We start from the raw sequence: 27204 nt of genomic DNA on the forward strand, positions 1-27204 counted from the left end.
GTGGAAAGAGGACAATAACAGTTTATTTTATAATTTAGCACACAAAGAAGCAGAGTTTTTCAGTATATGTGTCAGATAGTCTTTGTCTGCTTCATGTTTTACATGCTTTTTTTTCATGTGAGGTTTCTCCTTATAATAGATAGAACTCACTAAAACTTCAAACCATTAAGGAAGTGTATAGGCAAACAATAACTGTTACCTGTACTGTGAACCTGCCTCTTTTCCAGCAAAGGTTCTTTCACTGGTTGGCTCTCAAAAGTTATTTTTAGTCACTACCAAATTGTTGTTTGAACCAGCAATCCTGCTCCTTCTTGAAACGTCACAGGGACATCAATGGCTTCCCTTCCAGTCAGGAAGACAGACTCCATCAACATACTGTACATATAGACTGTATTTTTTCTACGACTTTAACCTAAAAACATTTTAACATGAGGTCATAGCATGAAAAGAGGTGACGTTGATGTAGTAAAAAAACTGTTAAACCTACATGTAGCCTCTTAGCTACAGCTGACATGCAAATTGAATCTCATGAGACTCCACAGTTTGTGAAACCAGCCAATGGTAACATGATCCACAGACATGCAGTCTCACTCAAGGTTACAAAAAGCATATATTAAATCATAGAACACACTATGCAAAACACTCTATAATTACTGTACATCACAAATTCCCCTCACCAAAGTCTGAATGTTTTTGTACTGTATGCCAAATAAAGGATTGAAATAGACAGTTAAGGATTTCAACACAAGGTACTGTATTTCATATACATGTACTTATTTTGTATTATTTATTAATTGCACATTCTTGTCTGTTCTATTATATTTTTTTAAATAATATGTAATATACATGTGATGTTGTAACTTAACAATTAAATAATCCTGTACTTCTCCCTGGATGTCGCTACATATCATAAAAAACATAGTATTATTATTATTAACTATAATGCTGAAAATCGTCCTGAAAATTTCATTTTCTCACTACTTCTTAATGTTATAATTCTGTCCTATTATTGTTGCTGCCACAAGCTGTTGAGGAGATTATGCCTTCAAAAATCTTGCAGACTTGACGTGTCATTGTAGGAAGTGAAATGCAAATATAGTTTTTACCATGTACAACTGAATCCAATTCCTTTCATCAGTCCATAGTTCTTCATAACTAATGGATTTCACAAAACTGTAGCTGAGTGGCATCTACACTTGAAAAATGTTATTCAAAGTTAAAAAACATTGGTACACCTGTTGCAGCTGGCAGTGTCGGTGTAGAATCATTTATCTATCAAAACAGTGTAAAACTCTTTAGGGATTTTAGGACACTATTCAGGGCACACCACAGAATTCTGTCATAGTTTATCTTTATCTACTTATACTCTAGATTGAGTCAAAGCACACAGGTGTCTCCAGATTTAGTTGTGCACACTTGTAAAACAAGGGATTGTTGAAATCAAACTACTTTTCTAGATACAGTATGATACATAATGTACAGTATGTAAGCCATTCGGCTATTGCCAACTCATTAATCATTAGGTTTTTCAAAAACTGTGTCACCTTGTACATACGGTACAGAAACCTTTCTCTTGTCAATCTTTATCTGTTTTCTTGCCTTGTTGGATGTACAGTACCATGCAGTTCAATTACCTGAATGCAACCACATTCAAGAGCCTTTATGGTGCTGCACATATATTTACCCAGCCATGCTATAAAATCTTCCACATACACCTGGCATATTCAAACCCTAGAAACCAGCCCATTACTGTCATAAATACTCCTGCTTTTGGTAGAAACTGAGTAAGCGTAAAACATATCCTGAATTACGGCAGTCACTAGGGCTTTGAATTTTGAGCAGGTTAGGCATGTACAGTACATTTCCCCATATTCAATTCTCCTCCTACTCTTATTTCAGCAGTTTGGTTAGATTCTGGATATGACATGTATTAGAGTTTTTTTGATGTAACTCACCAAGCTGAAAAAAAAGCTTTCTAACTGTCAGGATTAGGATAAAGGATCCCCCAAAAGGAGCCCCATAAAAATGATGCAGGATTCTTAATGACAGGGTTTGATATTCACAAACTTTGGCTGGCTTGATTCAAATATACCATATGTGAGTTAAGCTTTGGTAGACCACCCACTTAGAGCTTGATGTTGTAGATATTGGGTATTTTGTGATTGGTTGCAGAAGATACCACTCTGATCCTAAAAAAGAGGGCAAATGTGATCAACACTGAAGCTGGCTTTAGTTAGCATACTGCAGCCCCAGTGTTCAGTAACAGCTTGCTGGTTCGTGGATACACAAGGGGGTGGGATAACATGGCTGACTGGGATGAATGTAGGGAGTAGTAAGAATAAAGAAACTTGAAAACTCCAATAATGGAATCGAGCTTGAACTAGTGAATATAAATGCCTTGACCTGATAGATTTGTCTTGCTTCTTTTGAGGTGGTACTGTACATGATTGTTTCTTGAGAGCTAATAGGCAGGTCTGAGAAACAGGAACGAAGGTGAGGGAAAAGGGTAAGGCAAGCAGTAGTGAATTTGCAGGCAAGAAGAGCTGAGGCTTCATGGGTCATTTGATAGAAGCTTTAGCAGCATTTTCAAATTGACCAAGGAATGAAGAGGTTTAGAACGAACGGCTCCAGAGAAGTGAGTGAGTGCATGGCAGGGGAAGAAATGGAAAGCCCCAGAGCATGGAAGCAGAATCCTCAATTGTGGAACATGGTGGGCGTTAGTAAAGTATTGTAGACTGGGTTCGGATCTGATGAAACACCCCTACCTTCTGAGCAAAGGTTTGCAATGATTAAACATGGCAATTGTAATTCCTTGATAAGCAGTAAAGAAGAGTAGCTTGAAGAATTAGCCAGAAAACATTTGCTTCTGAAGCCGGCTCAGTTGGAGCTTTATGGAATGGTAACGGAGTTTGAGGAGGAAGTTATTCACTATTAATTGTCACAGAATAATGTATTGAATTCTGAATACCCAAGATGAGTATAATGGTAGAGAGGTTTATGACTGAATTTTTCACTATTAACATCTTTGCTTAAGCACTTATAAAACATATTTTTTTTATGCACCAGTGGAGTCAGATATCATATTATTAAATACAGTTCTGGGGAAATGGAACAAATTAATTTTTATTAATTTCATTAATTCGTCAAAAGTTAACTTTTGCTTTGAACCCTAAAATTGCTCAAATGTCCCATGTTAATAACCCCCTGTGTGAGAATGGTATCTTACTACTCCAGAATATTTGCTTAGATTAAAGTCTGGAAGCAGATGGTAGATTTTTCATTAAACAGAAAATAGCTTCAGATTTGTCCCTGTTTCACATTTGTTTCAGGATAAAGTTGATTATTTTTGTTTCATTTTCTCACCTAATTTAAACCAAAATCTCCTCAACTGGAAGGATTATGATACAGTATGTGACCACGCTTCAGTATTTCCTCCTCCAAGTGCTTGATGAAGTGCTCTACATCCTAGAATTCACATTACCTTTTGGAAACTGACCTAAATATAAATAGATAATACTCTGAAACTGGCTTAGCATGTCTATTGCTAATCTTAAAAATTCTAACTAAATGTTACTGGAAACTCTTTCTTAATATACATCATTGATCACGATCAAATAGGCTTTATCATGGGTATAACTGCTTTCAAAACACATTTTGACTTTTTAATATAATGTACTACTCAGTTAAATGGGTGCAGAAAAAGCATTTGATTGTTTGGAATGGGAATACTGTATACAGTATATTTAAAATACTTTAAGTATTTGTTTTAAATTAGCTAGTTTAACCCATTTTATCAAATAGGTTAAGCTAATGTAACATTACCTAAAGTTTCAGTCTTAACTAATGTCATCATCACAGCCATTCAGGTTGAGCAGAGGTGCTCTCAAGGATGTCCGGTGTCCCCTTTCCAGTATAGGGCGCAAAAATCATCAAAAAGTAATGTTCTGTGCTGATGGTACTGTATCATAGTAATGATAACTAATTCTGCTCAATCAATGTCCTCTCAACTCTTAATGAATTTGATAGTATCTCGGAATATAAAATTAATGGTAGCAAGACAAAGATTATATCAACAGTGAATTATACTGACCCTCTTTTGCTATCCTACGTTTGTTCTTTTGACTGTTTGACCGTCTTTGTGCCTCAATTGTATATGGCTAACATTATACCTTTATTACTGTGCCTCCAGGGGAGAATAGATCGATGATCTGGTCTCCCAATTTCTATATGTGGGCTGTATAGGCGAGCAAACTTTTTGATTGGGTTCACTAAGACCATTCAGACTCGCTGTGTGTTGAATCTGAAACGAGCAGTCTAATCCCCCTGGTTAATCTTTTAACTTGCAATGCAGCATATATTCCTTTGCGGAGAAAAGAAACTCTCTTAATTTTAAACACATCGGTAGTCAGGGCAGTGCTCAAGAAACACAAAGGTGTTGTAATCAGTACTCGGGTTATAAAGAATATAAGAGGAGCAATCTCGCAATGTCACCACCATGCTTGTATTGAAGGCTTCTCAAACTATTTTCATGGGAGTTTTGAGAAGGTACAGTACAGTAGCAGGTCTGTTTAGAAATGAAACAGGTTCTTGTAACAAGGGGAACACTTAGTTGTGATTCTTCTGAGGGAAGTACTAATATGAAGCTTTCATTTTTACACAGTATGTGTTCAAGATGGCTTTCATTACTGTAAACACAACTTCATTAAGAAAGTCTAAATACTATAGAATTTGGGAGGCAGCTTGAATAAGTAGGATATATTTATTTCATTATTATACCTTCAAAATTCTTGAACAGACTAACTATTTGGTGAATCAGCAGCCTATTTGTTTTTGTTTAATTTGCAAGTAAGACATTTCTATATACTGTATAACTAGAATGGAACTCTGTTTTTTGTCCTTAAGAGATCATGCCAAACAACAGGCTTCTAGTTTATGTTTTGCATTAAAAGAAACATTGACTAATTCTCTAAATCATGAGAGAATGAAGATATCTGATAGAATGCGGCAGCTACTCCATACAAAATCTCAGTTCGTAATAAACATAGAGAACTGGACAGCAGTTCAACATACAGTACTTCATGGCAGTTATTGTACATACTGTCATACACAGACTATAAACAGTAATATTTCTCTTATCTGTCAGGAATGTAAAGCCCACTTTAACTCTGTGGTACATGTGGTACACTATGTTTAGGAAATAAAATTCTGGGACTTGGTCTGTGAGATAATCTCCTCACATTTTTGTACTTTGGGTGTATAAATGGGTGTATTCTCTTATCTTTATTCTCTTTATTTGCTTTTTAGGAGCCTCCAACTAACAAAGAAGCATTAAATTATCTGATCTTACTTGCTAGGAGGTAATTTTGAAAAGGGTATGAGGGGCTCCAGTAGGTGATGCAGTTAGAGAGAAGAGTGATGTCTTTTTAAGACTGGGCGGTGTGGTGGTTCGGTTCCTAAGGATCTGCACCTGTGGTTGGAAGGTTGCTGTTTCGTATCCCGCAGCTGGCAGAAGACTCCTACACAGTTGGGTCCCTGAGCAAGGCCCTTAATCCCAACTGCTCCAAGGATGCCATATAAATGGCTGACCCTGCGCTCTGACTCTGACTGCTTCCATCTCTGTCTATGTGTCTCATGGAGAGCAAGCAGGGATATGTGAAAAGACAATGCAAGAAATTGTATATCGCCAATAAAGTGATCTTATCTTTTCAGATCAAATTAAATATATGCAATAAATGGCAAATGGCATCTTAAGGAAATGTTTTTTGTACTCTGATTTCTGACCGTTAGGTACTGTAGTGTTTTACTGCAGGAGAGAAGCAGGTATACTGAAATGCCATCTTTTCGCTCTTTGCAGTTAGGCACCTCTTTACCACGTTCCTGGGCATCCTGTTGTGATGTAATCTGTTTCATGTGACAGCTTTGTCCCTGATATTTGCTGAGAGAAACGAGGCCTTGTTGAACCAGAAAGCAGCAGGCAGGTGGAAGATGAACTTTACACAGGCAGCATGTGGCAAATGAATTCTGAGGCTCTCTGCCCGGTACACTGTGTGAAAGATTCACAGATCCACAGCAAGGGCTTTACTTGAGGGGTTGGCAGGTAGGAGGGGGGAAAACAAACAGTTTCCTATACAGGATATGTTGGCTGGATCTCTGCTGGGTTGCTGTGGTGGTCTGAAACTCATGCAATGGATAGATTCTTTGTGTAAATGTGTTAATATTATTCATACTTGTATTAGTATGATGATAAGGATAAAAAAGTTTTATTGGTATATTATTTATAGAAAACATCACCACCACAATTATAATTATTAACAATAAAATTAAAAGGGGCACAGGGCATGAAGACCTTGGAATACATTCCTCTGGTATATTCAGCTGTCAGAGCTTTTTGCCATTTGACATGCTGTGTGCTCCACTGTACTGTACATACTAAGTTCAATTTCAGGTTTATTGTCATATGTACTTCAGTATAATGAAATGCTTACTTGCATGGTTTCCTCAGTGACAAAAAAACAGATGACGTACTGTAGCATGAACATAGAAAATGACAAAAGACATCACAATTCTTGGAGACAGGAACAGGGTAGCAGCTACAGTATACTGTAATTCTAACCAGTGTTTAGATAGCAGCTGTGTGCAAAATTCAGCAATGGCATTGTATTTTGAGTTTAGTGCAAAAACAGAGGGGTATAAATAGGGTAAGGAGGATTTAAAGGAGGAGTTTAGGAGTCTTGTGAGGTCCGGGCTTCAAAGACAGTTACCACTTCCAATTGGAGGAGCAGTAAAAATCTCTAAATTACATTACCATGACCTTGTAGGTGCTCAAAAGGTTTAAGGTGCTGTTATACCAAAGCTGAGGGAAGACTTGCCTGTTGTTATTGAGAGAATCCTGGTCTCTGTCAGCTAACATCATTGCCCAAGCTTGAACTAACACTGTCTGGACCTTAGGGCTTAGCCTCTGCTCTGAGCAACTTCCTCTACCAGTTACAAAGCTGTTAAGATTCACACTTTTAAAACAACATTTTTCAAAGAGAATTTTTTTTTGTCCTTAACCATGACTAATTAAAACAAACACTCCTGCTTCTTCCTTTATATGCACTGAGCCATGAAAAAAGAACACCGTCTACCTGCCAGCTCACAGGGCGATTATTTATTTGGCTTGAGCTAGATGTATTGAGTAAAAACAGAAAATGTAGAAACTAAGCTGTTGTCACCTTGCTGTTTCTCTCATCAGCTACAGACATAGATTACGCAGGTAAGGTACTGAAGATGGAGAGAGCATTGAGCAGAAAAAAAAAATTACATATGCCACCCATTATAATAGAGTGACTGCTTCTGTGGCAGGATATAGTCATCAGATAAATGTGTTCATCTGGCTCAGGAGCATTTCAGCATTTCTATCCCCTCAGCTCTGCCAGTTTGACTTTTGCAACCTTTTCCCCTGTATTTATTCAGTTTGATTTATCATGGTTCCCCACAGTTTTTTATTAATTAAGAACCTCCTTATATCTCCATGCTTCATTCTGTTTCTAATATTTCACTTTCTTAACTTAATTATGCTTACAGTGTTTGAGTAGTACAGTTGCTATTCAAGAACACCTGTGCTGCACTGCGTCACTGTGATTGAGGCATGTACTGTATATGTTTCTAGAATTAAGAGTTGACATGTACAAATAACATTTTTAAGGCCCAGATGTATCCTGTTTCAAAGGTAATAATACTCTGGATGTTGTACACAGTTTGCCACAGAATGATCTCCATGGCTTTGAGGTTGTCTTCCTGATCTTTTTTGTATTGTAATCACCTGGCTTAGGTGTTTGGAGACTGGAAAAAAGTCCCTTAACGATCTTTTGATCCTTTTAACACCCATTCAGAGAGAAGCTTAACAGTAAAGAAAATGGGATGAGCTGCTTCCCTACCATATATCCAGAGAAGCACTTTAACGTGACTACTTTGCTGCCTTAAAACCATTTAGACTGTCACCAGAACAGTTTCCCTGAACACATTATACACTAAAGACCTTTGTCTTTTCAGTTGTGTTCCTTAATAAATACTGTACAGTGTTAATTGATTTGGGTCTCTCTAAGCAGCACTATACACATTTCATGTAGTATAATAATGTATTATTTTGCTGAACATGATAGAATCTGACAAAAATTTCTAGACTTGTAGAAACTGAATCACCTTTTTAGGGCAGTGTCTCTTTTCCTTAAATGTGGTTATCTGAATATGCTGGGCATGCCCTCAAAGTGAGGACCAATAGGCATACACTCTGATCCACAATTTCACCTTCTGTAACCAACAGCAGCACCACACAGCTGGAAGAAATGGCTTAGTTTCTCCATAACAAATATGCATGGTGTTCCAATATACTCAGATATACCAGCAGGAATAGCTTGCAAGACGACCTACATTAAAAAACAACCAATAAACAATAAAGAACTCACATTGCAAGAATACTTAATGTATTGGTATGAACAAAAATAAATCTGTTAATGAAATAAACAAAACAAGGTACAAAAAGATTTACAACATGAATCGACTATACAGTAGGATCGATCAAGACATGTTGCCTACAGTAACTGGAACAAAAGCGATCTGATAGAAGGTAATGAATTTAGACCAAATCTCAGACCTCAGTCCTGAAGCCTCTGGGTACTTACTGTATGTACAGTATTTCCTTCACCAAAACAAACACTCTCATTCCTGCAGGATGTGTCAGTTTGACCAGGGGTAGAAATACTTTAGCACTCCTGTTGTCAAAGATTTTGATCCATCTCTGAGTTTATCAGCTGCATAAGAAACAACACAATTAAAAAGAAGAACATGTGAATATGCTAGCACCAGCAGCAATATCACCCTGCAACTCCCAACTGGCATCCCACTGAAGCTAAGCAGGTGTGGGCCTGGTCACTACCTGGATGGGAGACCTCCTGGGTAAACTAAGGTTGCTGCTTGAAGAGGTGTTATTGGGGCCAGCAGGGAGCACTCACACTGTGGTCTATGTGGGTCCTAATTCCCCAGTATAGTGACAGGGATACTATACTGTAAAATGTGGTGAGATGTAACACCAAGGTCCTGATTCTCTGTGGTCATTAAAAATCCCAGAGTGTTTCTTGAATAGAGTTAGGGTGTAACTCCGGTGTCCTGACCAAATTTCCCATTGGCCCTTACCTATCTATTAACTGGCTTCATTACTCTGTTCTCCCCACTGATAACTGATGAGTGGTGAGTGTTCTGGTGCACTATGGCTGCCGTCTCATCATCCAGGAGGGGCTGCACATTGTTGGTGGTGGAGGTGATCCCCATTACCTGTAAGGCACTTTGAGTGGAGTGTCCAGAAAGGTGCTATATAAGTGTAAGCAATTATTAATATAATTGTTTTTTCAGTGTAAAGTACATTCAACATGACCATTCACTAGTTAGGTTAATTATGTTAATTAATTGTTATGAGACTTTTTAAAATAAAATGTGTGATCTTCTTACAAAACACTTTAGAACATCAATGAGTCAAATAATTTGGATATCTGCCATGTCACCAAAAAAACAGATTGAGGTTTAAAGACAGGTCATAATAAATAATCACCTATCCAGTCTCTTACACTATGATTTTATGTTTTCTACACAAAATAATGTTTTAAAATAAAGTATGATACAAAGTTGATAGATTAATAAAAATGTTACCTTTATGTGCTTAGAATAAATACCTGTACATAGTTTTAAAAATATTTAGTTTTAGAGGTCAGTTAAATGGCATTCTTTGGAAACAGAAAAAATAAAATCTAAAAATTAAGACTAATTCTACTTGTCTCAGTAAATTTTCTGATACTAACAGAATAATAAGATACTCAATATCTTGTCCCCAATCATATACTGTAAAAGCCTGCACCTGTCAAATACGGAAATACAGTAAATGAAACTATTGGGCATTATGAGTCCAGGTGTGGATCCTGAAGTACATAAGGACTCAGACTAACATTGTGCAATTTTACTAGCTGTAAGAATTAAGGAAATGCCCTTACCCCAAATAAAATCTACAAAAGCCACCTATAAAATAGGCAACAGACTCCTATTTGAGATTTCAGCACTTTACTATTATACTTAAAATAAGTGAAAACATCTGAAAAATGCATTTTGTCTTTTCCTTTTTAAATAAATAAAGGATGGTTTATTAGAACTTTATAAGGACATTTTTAGACGGTGTTTTCAAATTTATATCAAAATGCACCTGCCCAAAGCAATCATTTCATTGCCTTGTGATGGCACACTGTTTGGAATTAATGGAACAGTGAGGAAGGTTAAACACTTAACTTAGTCCCTTGAATGGAGAATGCAACAACTGTTGACTGGAGCGAGGTGATAAATCTGTGTGAAGGCCTATTCATAAAGTCTGTTTCTGAGGATAAAGAGACAGGGTGCTTAAGATATATGGAGCAACAGAAGCAGGGTAATTTGGTGACAGTGTAACAGGTGCACTGTAATGATTATGTACGCTGGTGTGTCACTACAGGGGGAGCTGTCAGTTCATCATCGCCCTCCCTGTGCTTTGCCACCATCAATTTTTGGCATTTTTTTTTCTTGCTGCCAGGGAAAGTGAGACATCTCTATTACCCAGTGGGCCTTTTTTCTGCTTTCTCCTATTTAATTAAGTCATAAAGTACCACCCCACCAAAAAAATCCTTCTGAGGCTTGCTGTGTTTAGCCTTGACTCTCTCTCTCCCTCTGCCTTTCCATTTCCCTTTTGTAGTGTTTTAATCAGTCTGCAGTCTGTGTCAGTCTGACTCCCAGCTCACAGAGATGAAAGGCAGGCTGCTGGGTTGCTCCGGTGAGACCCACTCTCAGGGGGATCGCTGACTGCGGCAGAGCGAGGTCTTTCAAAGTGCATCTCTCCTCCAACAAGTTTTTTTTTCATTTTTTGGTTTTATTTTATTAATTGAAGAGCGAATGTGAGGTAGATGAGTTAATTGCCTTTAGCTGAGACTGCTTAGCAACTGCCTGTGTTAGATCTTCACCAATAACAGGAGCTCTCATTGTGTCCCACTGCTAAAATGTATAGCTTTTACTTTAGAAATCTTTCTGCAATGCCTGTCTACTTGCATGTGGACCTGCTCTTATACCTTTTGTATTTGGCTCAGCCCTCAGCTGGGGGGATGCAAATCAGGCCAGTCATGCAATGTGCCATGTGTTCTCCTTGAAATGTAATAAGCTGTGTGTGCTGCATATTGCTAAGCTCAAAGAAGGGGAAAAATAGATGTGATAGCTAGTGTTCCTAGTGTAGGAAGTCTGACTGCTACTTGTGTCAGTTTGTCATATACAGATGTGCCTGCACTGCTCGAAGATACAGATAAGCAGGGTGTATCTGTGCATGGTACATATAGGGATAGAGAAATACAGAATCATATGAATACCTTTACTTAGTCCTTGTTTTTTTAAAGAATGCCAAAGTTTTTACAGATAAGAAGGGATTTACAAAGTAGGATCTACGTAGAATCCTCTTAGAAAATACAGTATATATACATTTAGAATCAGTAATTATTCTTGTAGTGCTTTATATACCTAATATGGACTCACTGTTTTAAGACTCTAAAGCCCTGCAGGAGCAAATTCCACTGCTTGGGAGAGAATGACTCATGCAGTGATGCTCCACCAACGTGCCTGGATGCAAAACCATTTGTCATTTGACACTTTACAAGTTCATTAACAGAAGGATTAACTGGAAGCATAGTATGTCTCTCACTGATGTCAAAGTAAGATTCAGGTACCTGCAAAGTCCCAGGAGCTGCTGCTTGCCAGACAGTCGAGTGAGCCCTGTCCAAATACTTGTTATCCTGTTAGGTGCCCAGCCACTTCTGCTTCAGGGAGTCCCAGACAGAGCTAGCTTGAGGCATGACTCACGTTTCAACTAGTGACTCCTAGGATCGTAGAACTCAACTTGCATTCTGAACGAATGTTTTTGCTTGTGCAGCTTCCTGGTAGCCCACTGGGATTTTTTTTGCAAAGGACTGACTCAATTTCTGAGCCAGTTAACCTAGAGGAGGCTGAAGTAGAGTATACAGAGAAAGCCTGAAATTGAGTTTATTCTGAGCACCATGGATAGCCCAATTATGAATAAAGCCTTGGGAACTCTGATGGCCAAAAGTACTCGGGAACTCTGAGTCATGAATCAGGCTTCAGTTTCATGCCCTCTGTTCTCCTTATTTTCAAGTGAAAGCAGCTCCAGATCTGATTGTTACAGGGAAATATTTCTACTGAATCTCACACTGCATCAACTCCTACTTTGTGAATGTCTACTATAAAGGCTTGAGTGCTTTGGAATTACTATATCAGCTATGTGTTAGGCTTAATAGATGCAATATAATCATGTGGTATAATACAGAACATATCATCTCCTCATGCACCTTTTGCTGAATGGCTTGAAAATATCACATTTTAAGTCAGGATTCTCTTTAAAATTAAAAGCACAATATAAGTGGAATGTTCATCTCAAATGGATTGATTTAATTATACACAGCTATAACAGCTGTGGACAAATGGTATATTTGTATACTGTCATGTATTAATTAGTGTATCAGTTTCTTTTATATAAAAGCTTTCATAGTAATTTTTTTGTTTTGCTCTGGTTTAAAAATGTGATGAGATTTGTTTAAGACCTCCTTGAAAAAAGCAGCAAAATCCATAAACAATCATTCAACAATTACAGTGACATTGCTGTTATTTTTTTTCTCCATAACCTTAGTGGGATGCCATCAATGAAATGGACGAATACTTCAGCCCCATCCATACGTACCAGGTCTGCAATGTCATGAGCCCCAACCAGAACAACTGGCTGCGCACCAACTGGATCCAGCGCGATGGCGCCCACCGCATCTACATCGAGATCAAGTTCACCCTGCGTGACTGCAACAGCATGCCCGGGGTGCTGGGCACCTGCAAAGAGACCTTCAACCTCTACTACTATGAGACAGACCGGGATGTGGGCACCAACATCTGGGAGAGCCAGTTTGTCAAGATTGACACCATTGCAGCAGACGAGAGCTTCACCGGAGTGGATCTGGGGGTGAGACGGCTGAAGCTCAATACTGAGGTCCGTGGGGTGGGACCCCTGATCAAGAGGGGCTTCTATCTTGCATTCCAGGACATCGGGGCCTGCATTGCCATCGTGTCAGTCAGGGTCTACTATAAAAAGTGCCAGGCCATGGCACGCAACCTGGCCATTTTCACCGAAGTGGTGACGGGCGCAGACTCCTCTTCGCTGGTGGAGGTGCGGGGGCAGTGCGTGGAGCATGCAGAGGAGCGTGACACTCCTAAAATGTACTGCAGTGCCGAGGGCGAGTGGCTGGTACCCATTGGGCGGTGTGTTTGCAGCGCGGGATTCGAGGAGTATCGGGACTCCTGTATAGGTAAGGTTTGCTGATAAAAGACCTAACTAGGGCTTTATTAGATATTTAGTTCTGATTTACAGCATCAAAAGGCTTGTGCAGAGTTTTTGTATTTTGTATACTGTATATATACTGCATTTATAACCTGTATTTACAATAGCTGGATCTTGGAGATTAAACTCATTGATAAATTATGAATGAGCTGCAAATAGCTTTAAAGAAAATATATGTGTATTTATTGCACTTACTTATAGGGCATTAGAAAATTAAGATATTTGCAAGCACAATTTTGCCTAAATCCCCCCAAAATGTAGAAGTTTAACCTTTTCATTTGGAGTGCAGATGACATAAAAAATGCATAAAAGAAGCAAATGTTATCAAAGAAAGTGTATTGGAGGTCATGTGAGTTGGAATATGCTTTGGGTATTCCATAATCATCTGCTAGAGTTCATTGGATTTCTCACTTTCACAGTCATCTTTTGGAACAATTTTGTCTCACTGTGGATTTGGGATCTATTTCAGGTTATTGAACAAGCCACAACTTTCTTTTTTCTGCCATTATTCAAAGATACTGTATAGAATTGCTGTATAGATACTGTACTGTATTTTCTGTGTGCATATATCATGGTAAGTGCCCCTCACCGGTCATGTAGGATTTCAGAAAATAATAAAACAACATCAGCTGCAAAATATGTACCATGAATTTGAGATTAAATATTTTCTGGTAACAGAATTGACCTGGAATTAATTTTCTCTAAATTATTATTCCCTGCATTGTAGGTGCCTTACAACAAGTTACTAAGTAAGCATTGCATCAGAATGGCATAATTATTACACCCAAACATCCAAATAACCCTCTTCTCCACAGAAAACGTGCAGTTCAGGATTAGGGTTATTTTGCCAGTTCTACTTCCATCCTTGATAAGAAGCTTTTTTTTAATACTCTGGATTTAAAATGATTCCCTATGTAGTGTTAGGAATTTTATGTTATCCAGCATAATCCACTGTGCTACTATGAGTCTTTTTTTAATTAAACTCTCAAAAATCTTGGCAAAGCCACTGTTGTCAACATTTGCTGTCAGGATATGTAGTGTGCTGAGCAGAGTCTCAGAGCCTGATCACTTCTCTCAGGGTGAGATACAAAATACTAAAGTCATAGATGCCAGATTTCTCCACATACTAATGAGCAGAAAGACAAAAAAAAGAATTGTAACCATCTAGTTTGTTTGCTAATGATTAATTGATCCAGAAATCTCTTCCAGCTATTTCTTCATCCTAGTGAATTACTTTCAGGATAGTGGTTGAATAACTTGTGCCAGAAATATATTATCTTCTGTACAAAATATTGTTTTGACTCCTAAACTCACTCCCTTAAGTTTCCACTTGTGTCTGTTACAACCACTCCACCCCCAGAGTACAGGGGCAGATATGAAGGTATTACAGACACAGGAGTTAGAGTGTCACAGTCCTGCAGAGCTGGACTGTGCAGATTGCTGATGGCTGGGGATAAAGGACAGCCTGGGATAGCTTTGGATGCAGGCAGGCTGGAACTGCACGCAGGGAAAGAGTGTAGGGAAGGCAGAGGGGGGATGGGGAGAGCCACCTGAAGCCAGAGGTGTGCTTCATCCAGAGCGTAACGCAGTACAGAGGGGTTTCACCTTCAAGGTCAGGTAGAAGTTGGGTCAGTCATCCAAAAGGCACACTGAATGTTAGGCTGAAAGGAACTCATTCTCTATGGTGGGTCTCCTGCTGAGACCAGGCCAGTGTCAGGGCTGACAGTGGAGGTGCACCAAAGATCAGGCATCTTTGGGAGGGAATCATCTGCTGAGGTCTGGGTCCCAAGTGAAGTCCTGTCATCTGACCTAATCTTAGCACCCTGAATCCTCTCCAGAGCCCAGGCGGAGCATGGAGACTGTAAGCCAGTGCTTCACTGGGAAGCTGGTAAGGTGGTTTAGGAGTCAAGCGACATACACAGCAATGCCGGCTCATTGATGAGTGACTGAACAGGGTTTACATACCCCTGAGGACCTGCTATCGTGAGAATTCTCACTACACCCAGGTGGTCAACATATCCTGTCTCCATGGTGATCAGGAAGAGTGGAGGTGGTGCCAGAAATCACTGTGAGTGCCACACGCCCCACTGTGATGAGCAACAGTGTTCTTTTAAATGCTTCTGCATTTTACTGTTGATCCTGAAGCAAAATTTTGTGTAGATAGATAATTTGGCCATATTTCCTTTGCTTTCCTTAAGCACTTAAAACAGCATTTCTCATGTTGTTGTTTTTTTATTTATAAGGATAGTGTTGCATAGATTTAATGAAAGCACTTTTTATCTAACCTAATCACAGAGAATAAAAAATATAATTAAATCCCCTGGAGAGAAACATGAAAACAAGGGGCATTGTAATTACATGACAAAACTTCACAATTGTTTTCTTGATAGACCCTAATGAATCAACGTTTGAAACTACAACAACATTTTCATCTTTATTCTGTACATACTTTACACGTCTTCTTGGTCCAAAACCCACCTGTTTTAATTACCGTGTATGTCCAGGTATCTGTTTGTTTCAAAGAGTGGACTGAAGCAGAAAATCAAATGAGTCAATTTTTCTAGTAAACTGTCCAAACCTCATTTGGACTGAGTACAACAATATTGATTTTAATAAGCAAACAGAAAGGACAGATGGAAAAAAAGATACTGCAGAAGCTAGTCATGGTTCTATCGTGTACACAATTTCAGTTACCAAAGAAAACATTATTACAAAGTACCACCACAATCAAGATTAATGCAAGCTATGAACAGTAGCACCAGCTATAGTGAGACAATTAACAATTGTCAGCTCAGCTGTAGTATAACTATCCCTGCACTTACAAACAGTAAGAGTCTGTTGCTGTACTTCCAATATGTGTTATACTGTAGCTGTTATGATATGAATTAAAGAAAAGAATGTGTCATTGTGTCACTTCCACATTAGCATTTTTCTGCTTAGGAACAACTTAATTTTTAGATTAATCATAATGCTATAATAAAACAGATATGGAGACTCTCCTCCACCACCACCAATTGCAGCCCCACCTGGATGATGCAACGGCAGCCACAGAACACTCACCACACATCAGCTGTTAGCGGGGAGGAGAGCAGAGTAATGAAGCCAGTTCTTAGATAGATAGATGGATTATTAGGAGGCCATGATTGGTAAGGACCAATAGAAAATTTGCACCCCTACTCTGCTCTTTTTGAGAAATGCCCTGGATTTTTAACGACCACTGAGTGTCAGGACCTCAGTTTTACATCTCATCCAAAGGACTAGTATAGTGTCCCCATCGCTATACTGGGGCATTAGGACCCCCATAGACCATAGGATAAGCACCTCCTGCTGGTCCCGCTAACAGCTCTTTCATCAGCAACCTTAAATTTTCCCAGGGGGTCCAGGTACTGGCTGGGCTCACACCTGCTTAGCTTCAGTGGGCTGCCAGTTGTGAGCTGCAGGGTGATATGGCTGCTGGCTACAAGGAAAATGAGTACATACCCTTACTAGACTGTCACCTTACCATAGAAACCATAGTTAAAAAATATTGCTTTTCTCTTCCCGGTGACACTTTTCCTGGAACACAAACCTGTCTATGTGCCTCCTAAGGTCACACTGGGCAGGTTGTGAGTTGGACAGGGACAAAGATAAACATTCTTCATGCATGAATTGTAAAGAAATGAGGGAAAGGGAATGGTCAGAGGCCAGCACATCTCACAGAGCTGTGTTTATGCATGAGTTGAGTCCCCTGTCTATCTATCCTTTATCAGAAAGAATTGCCCTGGGTCCTATCCTTACTTCATCGCTTGAATCAAACTGACATGATTTAGAGTTAGGATGACCAAAGGACTCCATTTTCTTTGATGCTTTGAGACTTTTTGGATTTTTTAAAAGTTAATGAACAGAATTACACTAATAATTTAAGCATCACAACTTTGATATGTTGCAGGGAAATAATAATTCTTCTGTAAATAAATGCTATACATACTGTATAGAAAGTATGTATATATAATATCAATCTTTATATTGTTATATATATCTTTGAAGTCTATATACTGTATACATATACCATATACAGTGAAAAGCCTAATGGGAGAGTAAAACAAAACCTGTCATTTTTACTGCATACTCTTGAAATCTGTGTATCAGACCAGTACAAAGTACTGTGTGAAAGTACCAGTGAAAGTACAAAATATCAGCTTTTATTTCTCAATGTGTTATTAAATGTTATATTTAATATAGGAATGATACATTTAAAATTATAAGCATGTAATAATAAAAATATTATAATAAAATGTTTTGGCCAAATTAACTTAAATTAAATTAAACTACTATTAAGTTAGTATTTGGCCATATGCACTTATATGCAATGACTTTATATGTTCCTTTTTCCTTGCAGTTGTTGCCTGTTTGTGGGATTTTCCGACATACTTTCCTCTTCAACAAGTAATACAGTACATGCTCAATATGGTTTAAATTAGAACATGAACTTGGATAGTTCAAAAGTTTCCACCTCTTATTTATAGTGACTGCCTTGTGTGTTCAGTGTATATTGGGTCATTGTCTTGCTGTAGAGTAACTTTCCTTCCAATAAGTTTGGACTTGGGCAGAAAAGATAATTTACTTCACCAATAAACACCAGATACCCGGTTACAAAGGTGGCCATGCAAGATTAAGCCATGACATGCTTGACACAGGAAGTGGTATAATAGGGATCATTTGCAGTTCCTCTCTTTCTCTCCATTGTTGTGCTTTTCTGTCACATTGATAAATGTTTATCTTTGTGCCAGAACTGTTGTGGCTGATCTTTGTACTAATAGATTAGTTCTAATCTATTTCTTTCTGTTTTTAGTGTGGATGTGAGTTCTGGATCTTATAGAGTAGCCCTTGTAATTCTCCAGTTGAAGTCTTCTATGTCAGTACTTTTGCCCCTAAACTCTGGGGAGTGTTTGCAGTCTTTTGGGGTGTAACTTTAGGGTTCTTCTTCACAACTCTAATGATTTTTCTGTAATCAACTTCTAGTCATCTTCCTTGGCTGACCTGGTCCTGCCCAATCATTTACTCCTCCAGTAGTTTCTTTCTTTTTCAAGATATTCCATATTGCTGAACTGGAGATGCCCAATCTCTCTGGAATGGTTCTAAATAGATTTTTTTGCTCTCATCTTCACAATTGTTTGCTTTTCCATAATACACAACTCTCTAGTTTACATTCTTATGATTTATGCCATTTAACTCAAGATGAAGACCCAAAAAGTGAACCCCAGAAGCTGAAACCAAGGCTGTACATTCACAGCTCTTTTATGTTTTATGCAATTAAAGCAACATGGAATAACTGAGCAATTAGAGACACTTGTCAGCTCATGTGAAATGGGGGAACTGAGCACAACAAATGACATTGTTCTAACATGGTTAAACATGTATGCAAAATAATATAATGCCTATACACAAAAGCTAAAAGTCTATACTTTTGCCTCATATTAATTATGATCTGAAATACAAAATGTCATTAGTATACAGCATAGAGTAAATGACTATTTCACTTTACTGTACCAACACTTTCACTTTTCACTGTAGATGTCTGTGAGAAAAAAAAATCCGCATTGCACAAATAATTTTATATTACTAAAACAGCCTTAATACTAATCACAGCCCTAATCCTAAACTTAGGGTTAATACAATAGTGCTATTAATAATAGCATAAATTGAATAGTGCACAGTGGATCAGTATTACGTGTTTACTATCACTAAACAGCTGTTGATATCCCTTATAATGTTAAATTAGGATTCCCCTATTCCCTGGTTACTGATGTCTCTGTGGGTTTTCTAAGCCATTTTAAAGCACCAGAATCTGAAAAACAATTAAAACGGTCTAATCAAGTCAATAATATGTTTTAAGGGCCCAGGTATATAGAAAACCTGTAGACACAGCCTTGTGCTGTAAGAACAGGATTGTGACCCCTACTGTATGTTAATTGGTCCGGTGACTAGGGACAGTGGCTTGCTACAGAAAGGTTTCTAATGCAAGCCCCAAGTTGGCAACCGATTTTGTTGGCCTGATTTATGACTCAGAGTTCCCTAGTACTACTGGCCATCAGAGATCCCAAGTCTTTATTCATAATTGGGCTATCCATGGTGCTCAGAATAAACTCCATTTCAGGTTTTCTCTGTATACTCTACTTCAGCCTCCTCTAGGTTAAACTGGTTCAAAAATCAGTCCTTGGCAATAAAAATCCTGGTGGGCTACCAGGCAACTTCACAAGCATGACCCCCTACTGTATGTTAATTGGTCTGGTGACTAGGGACAGTGGCTTGCTACTGAAAGATTTCTGATGCAAGCCCCAACTTGACAACCAATTTTGTGTTATAGAGAAGTGACCTAATCTCCTTTTCCTCTAGTCCTTTTCCTTTAAATCAGATACAGAACGGAAACCTGTTGTTTGTAATTCTGCAGATGCAACTGTTGAATTTAATCCACCCCCACCCAACAGTGTCTACCTGCTGATTTCGTTAAATGGATGAAACCCTTTGCTAAGTAACACAGAACTGTTTATATTAGAGTTATTGTCTAAGGCATGAATCTTACAAATTAAAGGAGTGTACAGTTTTAGAAGTTTCTACCAGAAAACAAAAATGATCCTAAACTGCAGCTTGACATTTCAGAACAGACACAGAAAGTTGCAAGCTGTCAAGAAAATACAGTATGTCTTGATTTTGTAAGCTCGGGATGTGTTTGAGTTTGTTGGACGACAGCCTCGCATTGCTTTCAAGAGACGATCAAAACAAAAATGACTTGCCTTCATCTGCCACTGCCGTCTTTCTTCCCTCTGTTTTTGTTCCGCTGCAGCTCAAGAGTTGGCCTTTAAACACCTGCTAAAGTGTAAAATAATTTAGCAATTCAAACACGATGATCAGTGCTGGCTAAGGATTCATGTCTGTCTGTCAGAGCTCCCCTGTTTCAGAATTTACTTTGGCTTGCAAAAAGCAGAAATACCAGGTATATTAAAGTATATAAAAGAATCAGTGATGATGGACATGTTTTAATTGGTTGCCAATTAAACAGGTTTTTAGTGTCTTTTATCTGTACAACATTCACTCTAATTCCAATCTTGACAGAACGTTGCAAACACTGCACAGAGCTCTGAAAAGTGTCTCCTATCTTGCTAATCCATAAGTAATTAACATTTCCCACACCTATTATTTTCTCATTTAGATGATGCCTTCATTCAAGGTGACTAAGGGTTTGTTATACAAATTACGTTGTATATAATGGAACAGAACATGACAAACTTCAGGTCTCTAAGAAAGTTACATAAACAATTGTATGTTTTAACAAAGTGTGACAAACAAAGAAATGTGTGCAAAGATATGGTAATAACATATGCTTGAACACCAAGCCAGCAGTACTATTATAATTAGTAGAATTTCCCTTTTGTCTTTATCCAAACCAACTTCCATTTACAGTGTTTACTAAAGTGTAACAATGTACATAGTCCAGTAAACACATAGGAGTGGTATAATGAAACTATTTTAGAATACAAGACTTTGTACAGGATGACACAGTGGTGGCTAGCATTGAACATTAAGGCCCTGGGTTCAATTTCTGGGGTCCTATTTGTGTTTGTTTATTCCCACCATGTTTATGTGGGTTTCCTCCCTGTTACGTCCCAGTGTGTGATCTGTGTGTGTTTTTGTTGTTATGTTCCACACTGCTGACCTTTGGTTGTTCTCCCTTCCCCATTGGCCCACCATTACACCACTGTTCCATATGACATCATGATCAATTATCTTCTCACCCAATCAGAGTGTATCTTATTCAGCATATACAGTAACATGGTTATGGTTTTCTGAAGGGAGAGGCCTTTCGTTTGATTTCAGTCCTGTTTGGTTTTGCTTTGCTTCATTTCGCTATTGCTTCGGCTTTGTTGGTTTGTTGTTTTGCTTTGTGTGTGTATTTTTGTATAGCTTAGGCTTTGTTGCTTTGTTGTTTTCTGTTTGTTTCTTTGTACTTTCGTTTGTTTGTGTTTATCCTTGTTTTGCCATTCCCTTGCCCTAACGTGTTATATGTTCAAATTTTGTGTTCTTTTGTACCCTGTTCCTGTTGATTACTCTCGTTTTCCCTTATTTGTATTCCTAGTTCACTTGTGTTTTGTGTGAACTTTTGTGTATAAGGTTAGTTTAGGTTGTTGGGTACATTCTATACATTTAGTTGATTTTGTATTAGTAACACTAGTTTAGTATGGGTGAGTGCCGTTTGTCTTGTATGATTTTGGGTAGTCAGAGGAGGTTAGCTAGGGTGTTGAAGACGCCGAAGACCGTGTGTTTTGGGTTTTCTTTTGTAGTCAGATTAGCTTTCCCACACTTTCCTAGCCAGCTCCATTTTGTTTATTTTCTTTTCTTTGGCACCACTCTAGTTCCTTACCCCTGTGTGTTATCGTGTCTTACCAGTCACTTATTCAATTTAAAATAATCACTTTTGCACCCACCTTTGTTATCACGCTTCCTAGTCCCACACCAGAACCCACCTACTTCCAAAAGAATTATCTTAAATGTTACACCCCTTTACCCCTTGGGGTCATAACACTCCCACAGTCCAAAGACATGCTGCTAGCTTACTTGCCTTCAGGGTGAATTTGCCCCGGTGTGAGAGTTTGTGTCTGTGTGTGCCCTGCGATGGTTTGATGTCTAGTCCAGGCTTGTGCCTGTTGCTTGCTAGGACAGGCTCCAGCTCCCCCATTCCCTTGAAGTGGATAAAACAGTTAGAAAATTGATAAATGGATGGAAGAAGTTACAGTATACAGCAAGAAACAACACGAGACATAGGAAGAATCACAAGACCTACAGTATAACAACAGCCTGAACTTGTTGGCTGATGGCATGCTCTACAAAGCAGCCTGTTTGGTGATGCACTTGTAGATATAGTCCTACCACAGTGGTGGTGGGGAGAAGAAGAGGTGGGAGCGTAGGCTGTAAAAGTGTTGTGTGAAACAGAGGCTTCAATATAAGATGTTTGTGATCTGCCAGTCTGTAGTGGGCACTGTCTAGGTATCACAGCCAGTGTGAGCTGCTCATATTGTAGGTATATGAAAGTAGATTATTAGAATATCAAACAATGTTTGATTTAGCCTCGGGAGGTCAGTCGTTAGTTCTTCTTTGCTTATGGACAGTATTGTGTTGGAGCTGTTGACTAATTTAACGGTCTCTCTTTGCTAAAATATTCTCAAGTATCTTTAAAGAAGGATGAACAAACATAGTTGTTTGAGTTGTCATTTCCTCTTCGCTTCTCACTCTTGCCTTTGAATACCTGATAAATAAAGATTAATTACTACGACAGTTTAACACAGATTTGGTATAATGTAGAGCACATCACTTGAGTTTGAAATATGCCATTTCTGTAAGCAATAGAAACTGTGCCCTGAACTCAACCTATTCATAACATTAAGGCCAGTAAAATATTTTTACATCTTTGTAATTATAAGTTAGATAAAAGAGTATTTCAATATTTTTGACCCTCTCAGATTATCAAGTACCTATCAATTAGAGAAAGAACGGTGGCAGATTCATGAGAGGGTGTTTCAAAGAGATTCCCTCTGTCACTCTAATATTATGTGATTACCATCTGTCAGAGCATTGGTTAATAAAGAGGAGCTCTCTGCATTGACACCAGACATTAGCACAAAGGCAACTTGCCCTGGAGGCTGCCTTTCAGACTCGAACTGGGCCATCAAATCCTGACACTATCGTTCACATCACAAACGGAGTCGATGGATGTCAGTCAGGGCTGTCTGACAGGCCCATAAGTCTGGAACTTGAAATAAACTTTTAGCAGCTAAAAGAAGCATAAATATCATAAGATGGGGAAGAATAGACGTGGAGGGGTGATTCAGTGGTTTACCAGGGTGATGCAGAACTGGGTACTGCAATAGATGAACCAAGGGGAAGAAATAAAGTACAGGTAATCTCCTTTCATGGTGAAGACAAAAAATAAAAGCCTATTCTCGTTTACTCAAGTGTTATTTTCCTTTAACAATACTGCACTCTGAGCTTGAGTGCTCAAAATTCATCTTTCACTCAAGGACTTCATTTATCATTCGAGTGCTGGTCCTCAAAATTGTTCCTAATTTCCTATGATGGCTGTAAATTAAATACACTTTCAAAACTATTCAAGCATAATGCCTTCCTGTGAGAGCAATTATGAAGGGCAGGAGGTTAGGCAATTGTTTCCAAGGAGCTCTGTGCTGGGCTGCTGCAGAAAGACGGAAGCCTAGGTGATGTCCTCCTGCTCCCAGAATCAGTTCTATTAAGGCACAACGTGCAGATGCAGACATTTTTCATGTTAATACATCTCTATAAATTCAGCTCTAAATGTGAGAAAGTATCCTTTGCTCTGAGAACAAATAAGAAAACTGTAATGCTGATTGCAAACAGTTATAGTTTAAAACATTAAGATGATCCTCAGAGCTGTTTGTTCAGAGTTATTTGCTATGAAACAGAAAAACTTACTACAGAATTATGACTTCATCCCAAAGCTGCTTGTTTGCAAAAAATATTGTACACTCCCATGACCAATATATTAATAATGTTGCTGCAAATTTGCCTCCTGTATGTTTCAAGACCAGGATTCATTCACTAGATGTGAAGTGATTTATTGAGTTCCTATAAACTATTCTCTTACATTCTAACACTGCTTTTCGCCACTATTGGCAACAGAAGCACACAGTGTAGTAGGCAACACTCCAGCTGAAGTAAATTTCTTCCAGGGCGGAGAAATCATTTTTGAATTACTTAATATGAAGTAGTAAATAAAAAAGAGCACACTATGGGCACTCTGATACAATAAATATTATAAGGTAACCTTATTTTAAGAAGCAATAATAGCAATGATCACAAATACTTTCTCTTTTGTAATATTACATATTTAGTGTCAAGGAACCTATAGGTAGAATTGGAGGATCCTTATGCATGACCGTGAATCCCAAAGAATGCAGAGTAGCAAAGGGACAATCCAAAAGACGAAATCCAAAGGCTTGGTCAATTAGGGAGGCAAAGGGCCCGGTAACAAGATATATCGAAAAACAATCCAAAAGACAAAATCCAGAAGGCAAGTTCAAAAGGCAGGAGCAAAAGATTAGTAACAGGAGATCAGTTAAAAGGCTTAGAAACACACACTGGAGAATACTACAAGAGGATTCTCAATAGTGAGCATAGAATGTGTGAGGGGAGTTTAAATACTGAAAGGAAAGGGATGTGGTTGGATAATTGGTTAGGGAGTGAGAATTTGTGGAATCTGGTACATGTGAGAATGTGAAGGGTTCAATCAGGAATGAGATTGTGAAACAGTGGTTCTGGGAATAAAATGTCGTTTGCGAGGGAGAGTGTGGGGTGTGACAGGAATGGAATGGCATTTGCGAGGTAGAGTGTGGGGCATGACATTTAGCCTACCTGAAGAAGGCTCCACAGCCAAAAAGTTGTGTTTTCTTTTTTCTCTTTTCAGCATGGAATAAACCTATTACTTGTTCCTTTGCAGCCTATGTACAGTATACTGATGCAGCTACCCACCTGAATTACATATTTAGGTTTTCAATAAACTTTTGATAACTCTCTTATAAAATATTACAAAGCAAATATTCAATTTAATTTGGTTATTTGTTCTGGGAACTATTAAATTAATAGAAAATTGAATTTTTTGGGATGAGAAATGCTCCAACTCTGATAATGTAATTAGTGGAGTACAAGGATCTATACAGTATCCAGACTACTGCTACATAATTGATATCAATTACTTATATTTTGGTATCGCTAGTAAACTAGTACAGTTTACAGAAAATATCACAATAGAGAGAGGTGCAAACATGGTTGAAGCTGCAAAAGAAATTCGGTAAAGGTGGTGATAGAAATGTAAATTGGGCAAACACCAGTGAGATTACAAATAAAGTAGACAATTTTATATACTACTGTATATAGAATATTATATACAGACAGCAAAATTATAAACTACAGATACAAAATAAGAAACACTGAACTAAGATCTTGCTTGTAAGGTACAGTATTTTCTCTGTTTGTAATTACTCATCAAACTCTATTACAAACCCCACTTTTAGACAAGGTGGCTCCAGGGCTCAGAGCACATGAAAACTCATGAGGGTGATACGGTATGGTTAAGGAAGCTCAATTGTAGAGATAATAGTAGCTCATACTCAGAAGACTAAGAGAAGCCCCTGTTCTCTTACTAGTAGACTCTTAAAAGTCTTTCCAGATGGCATCCTAAAATCCAGCCACTAATAACAGTGTGAAAGTACATTTTTAAAGCCATACATCACAAATGAACACAAATATAAGAATGTACAGTATATTATACCCCTAACCAATAATGTAATAACTACAACAAGTAGGTAGCTGCATCAGTTAAAGGTTTATTCAAGGCTGAGAAGAGAAGAAAGTAAACACAACATTTCGGCTGTGGAGCCTTCTTCGGGTGTGAGGACTTGCTCACCAAAACATTGTGTTTCCTTTCTTCTCTTTTCAGCATGGAATAAACGCATAACTACAACAGGTAAAACTATGTATGGGTACTGGTACCCTTGGACCCTAGGTTCAATTCCTAGGGTGCTATCTATCTGTTTGTACCGTATCTTCTCCCTGTGTTTGCGTGGGTTTCCTCTGGGTGCTCTGTTTTCCTCCCACAGTCCAAAAACATGCTGATACTATAGGCTAATTGACTTCTCGGAAAATTGCCCTGGTGCGGTGTGTTTTTGTGTCTGTGTCTGCCATGCAGGATGTGTCCTGCCTTACACCCATTGCCTGCTGGGATTGGCTCCAGCTTCCCCACAACCTTGTACTGGATAAAGCAGTTAGAAAATGGATGGATGGATAAAAGTACTTACAAGTAATAAAGGTCTTGAACAGCTTCCAGTGACAGGTTTACTGTTATTACAGATCTTTCATAGACCATCCTGCCATACATACAACTATCCTTATCTTCCAGTTCCTTTTCCCTACCATTAGTATCAAAATACATTTGCATCTGCTCTGTTTTTCTGGCTTAGAGCAATGCACTTGAACAACATAGTCTACAGGCGTTCTTGCATTTCTAAGAAGAATTAGCTGCTCGAAGGAGAAGTGATGTATAGTTGGTCTCCACATAAGGAATCCTGTCATTGCCTGATGTGGCGTTTTACCAGTAATGGAATGTGGTGTTGATTGCATAGCCATCAGGCATAAAGGCAATGTCTTTTCATTTTTTTCTTGACGAGACTTTTTCAGCACAGTTCTTCACATACAAATCCCACACTCCACTACCCGTGAAGACTGGGGGCAATGTAAAATGTGAATTTTCTGTCAGTCACTTTTGGAGCTGCCCATTGCGAAAACATGTTGGATGAGAATTTGCCCCAGAATTCTTGCATTACCATGTCTGCAAGGAAAAGTCTGTACCCACTTTGTTAACTTTAATGCTTACAGCATTATAGGTGTGTGTTTTGGAGTATGCAACATTATGTTTTGCAACATAATTTATATATTTGTATCATACTTATTAAAATTATGCTCATTTCTGCAATCCATCCTCACACAAGCTATAACTTTGAGATGGGAAATCTCACCAGACTTGGAGTGTATTCACTTACAGTAAATGTGTTGTGTAATTGCATATTTGAATGGTCAATTGTCTGAAGATCTGAAAGTATTATTAGCATACAGATGAAGAGTGCATCCCTTAAGATTATAATCTTACAGCATAGAAGAAACCCTTATCTTTAAAGATCTCAACAGTCACCCTGATAGTTTCTAGCAATGCT

At 38.4% G+C, this 27204-nt stretch overlaps 1 protein-coding gene across 1 annotated transcript in view; it reads left to right on the forward strand.

The window, feature by feature from the left end:
* Positions 1-27204, forward strand: part of epha8 (eph receptor A8) — a 269491-nt gene that overhangs the window by 160088 nt on the left and 82199 nt on the right. The window contains exon 3 of the mRNA XM_088938005.1: positions 12737-13400. Coding sequence (XP_088794131.1) covers positions 12737-13400 — 664 coding nt within the window. The remainder of the gene's footprint in view (positions 1-12736; positions 13401-27204) is intronic.

The sequence above is a fragment of the Atractosteus spatula genome, chromosome 20 (genome assembly GCF_055471065.1).
Source record: "Atractosteus spatula isolate fAtrSpa1 chromosome 20, fAtrSpa1.hap1, whole genome shotgun sequence".
Taxonomy (NCBI): domain Eukaryota; kingdom Metazoa; phylum Chordata; class Actinopteri; order Semionotiformes; family Lepisosteidae; genus Atractosteus; species Atractosteus spatula.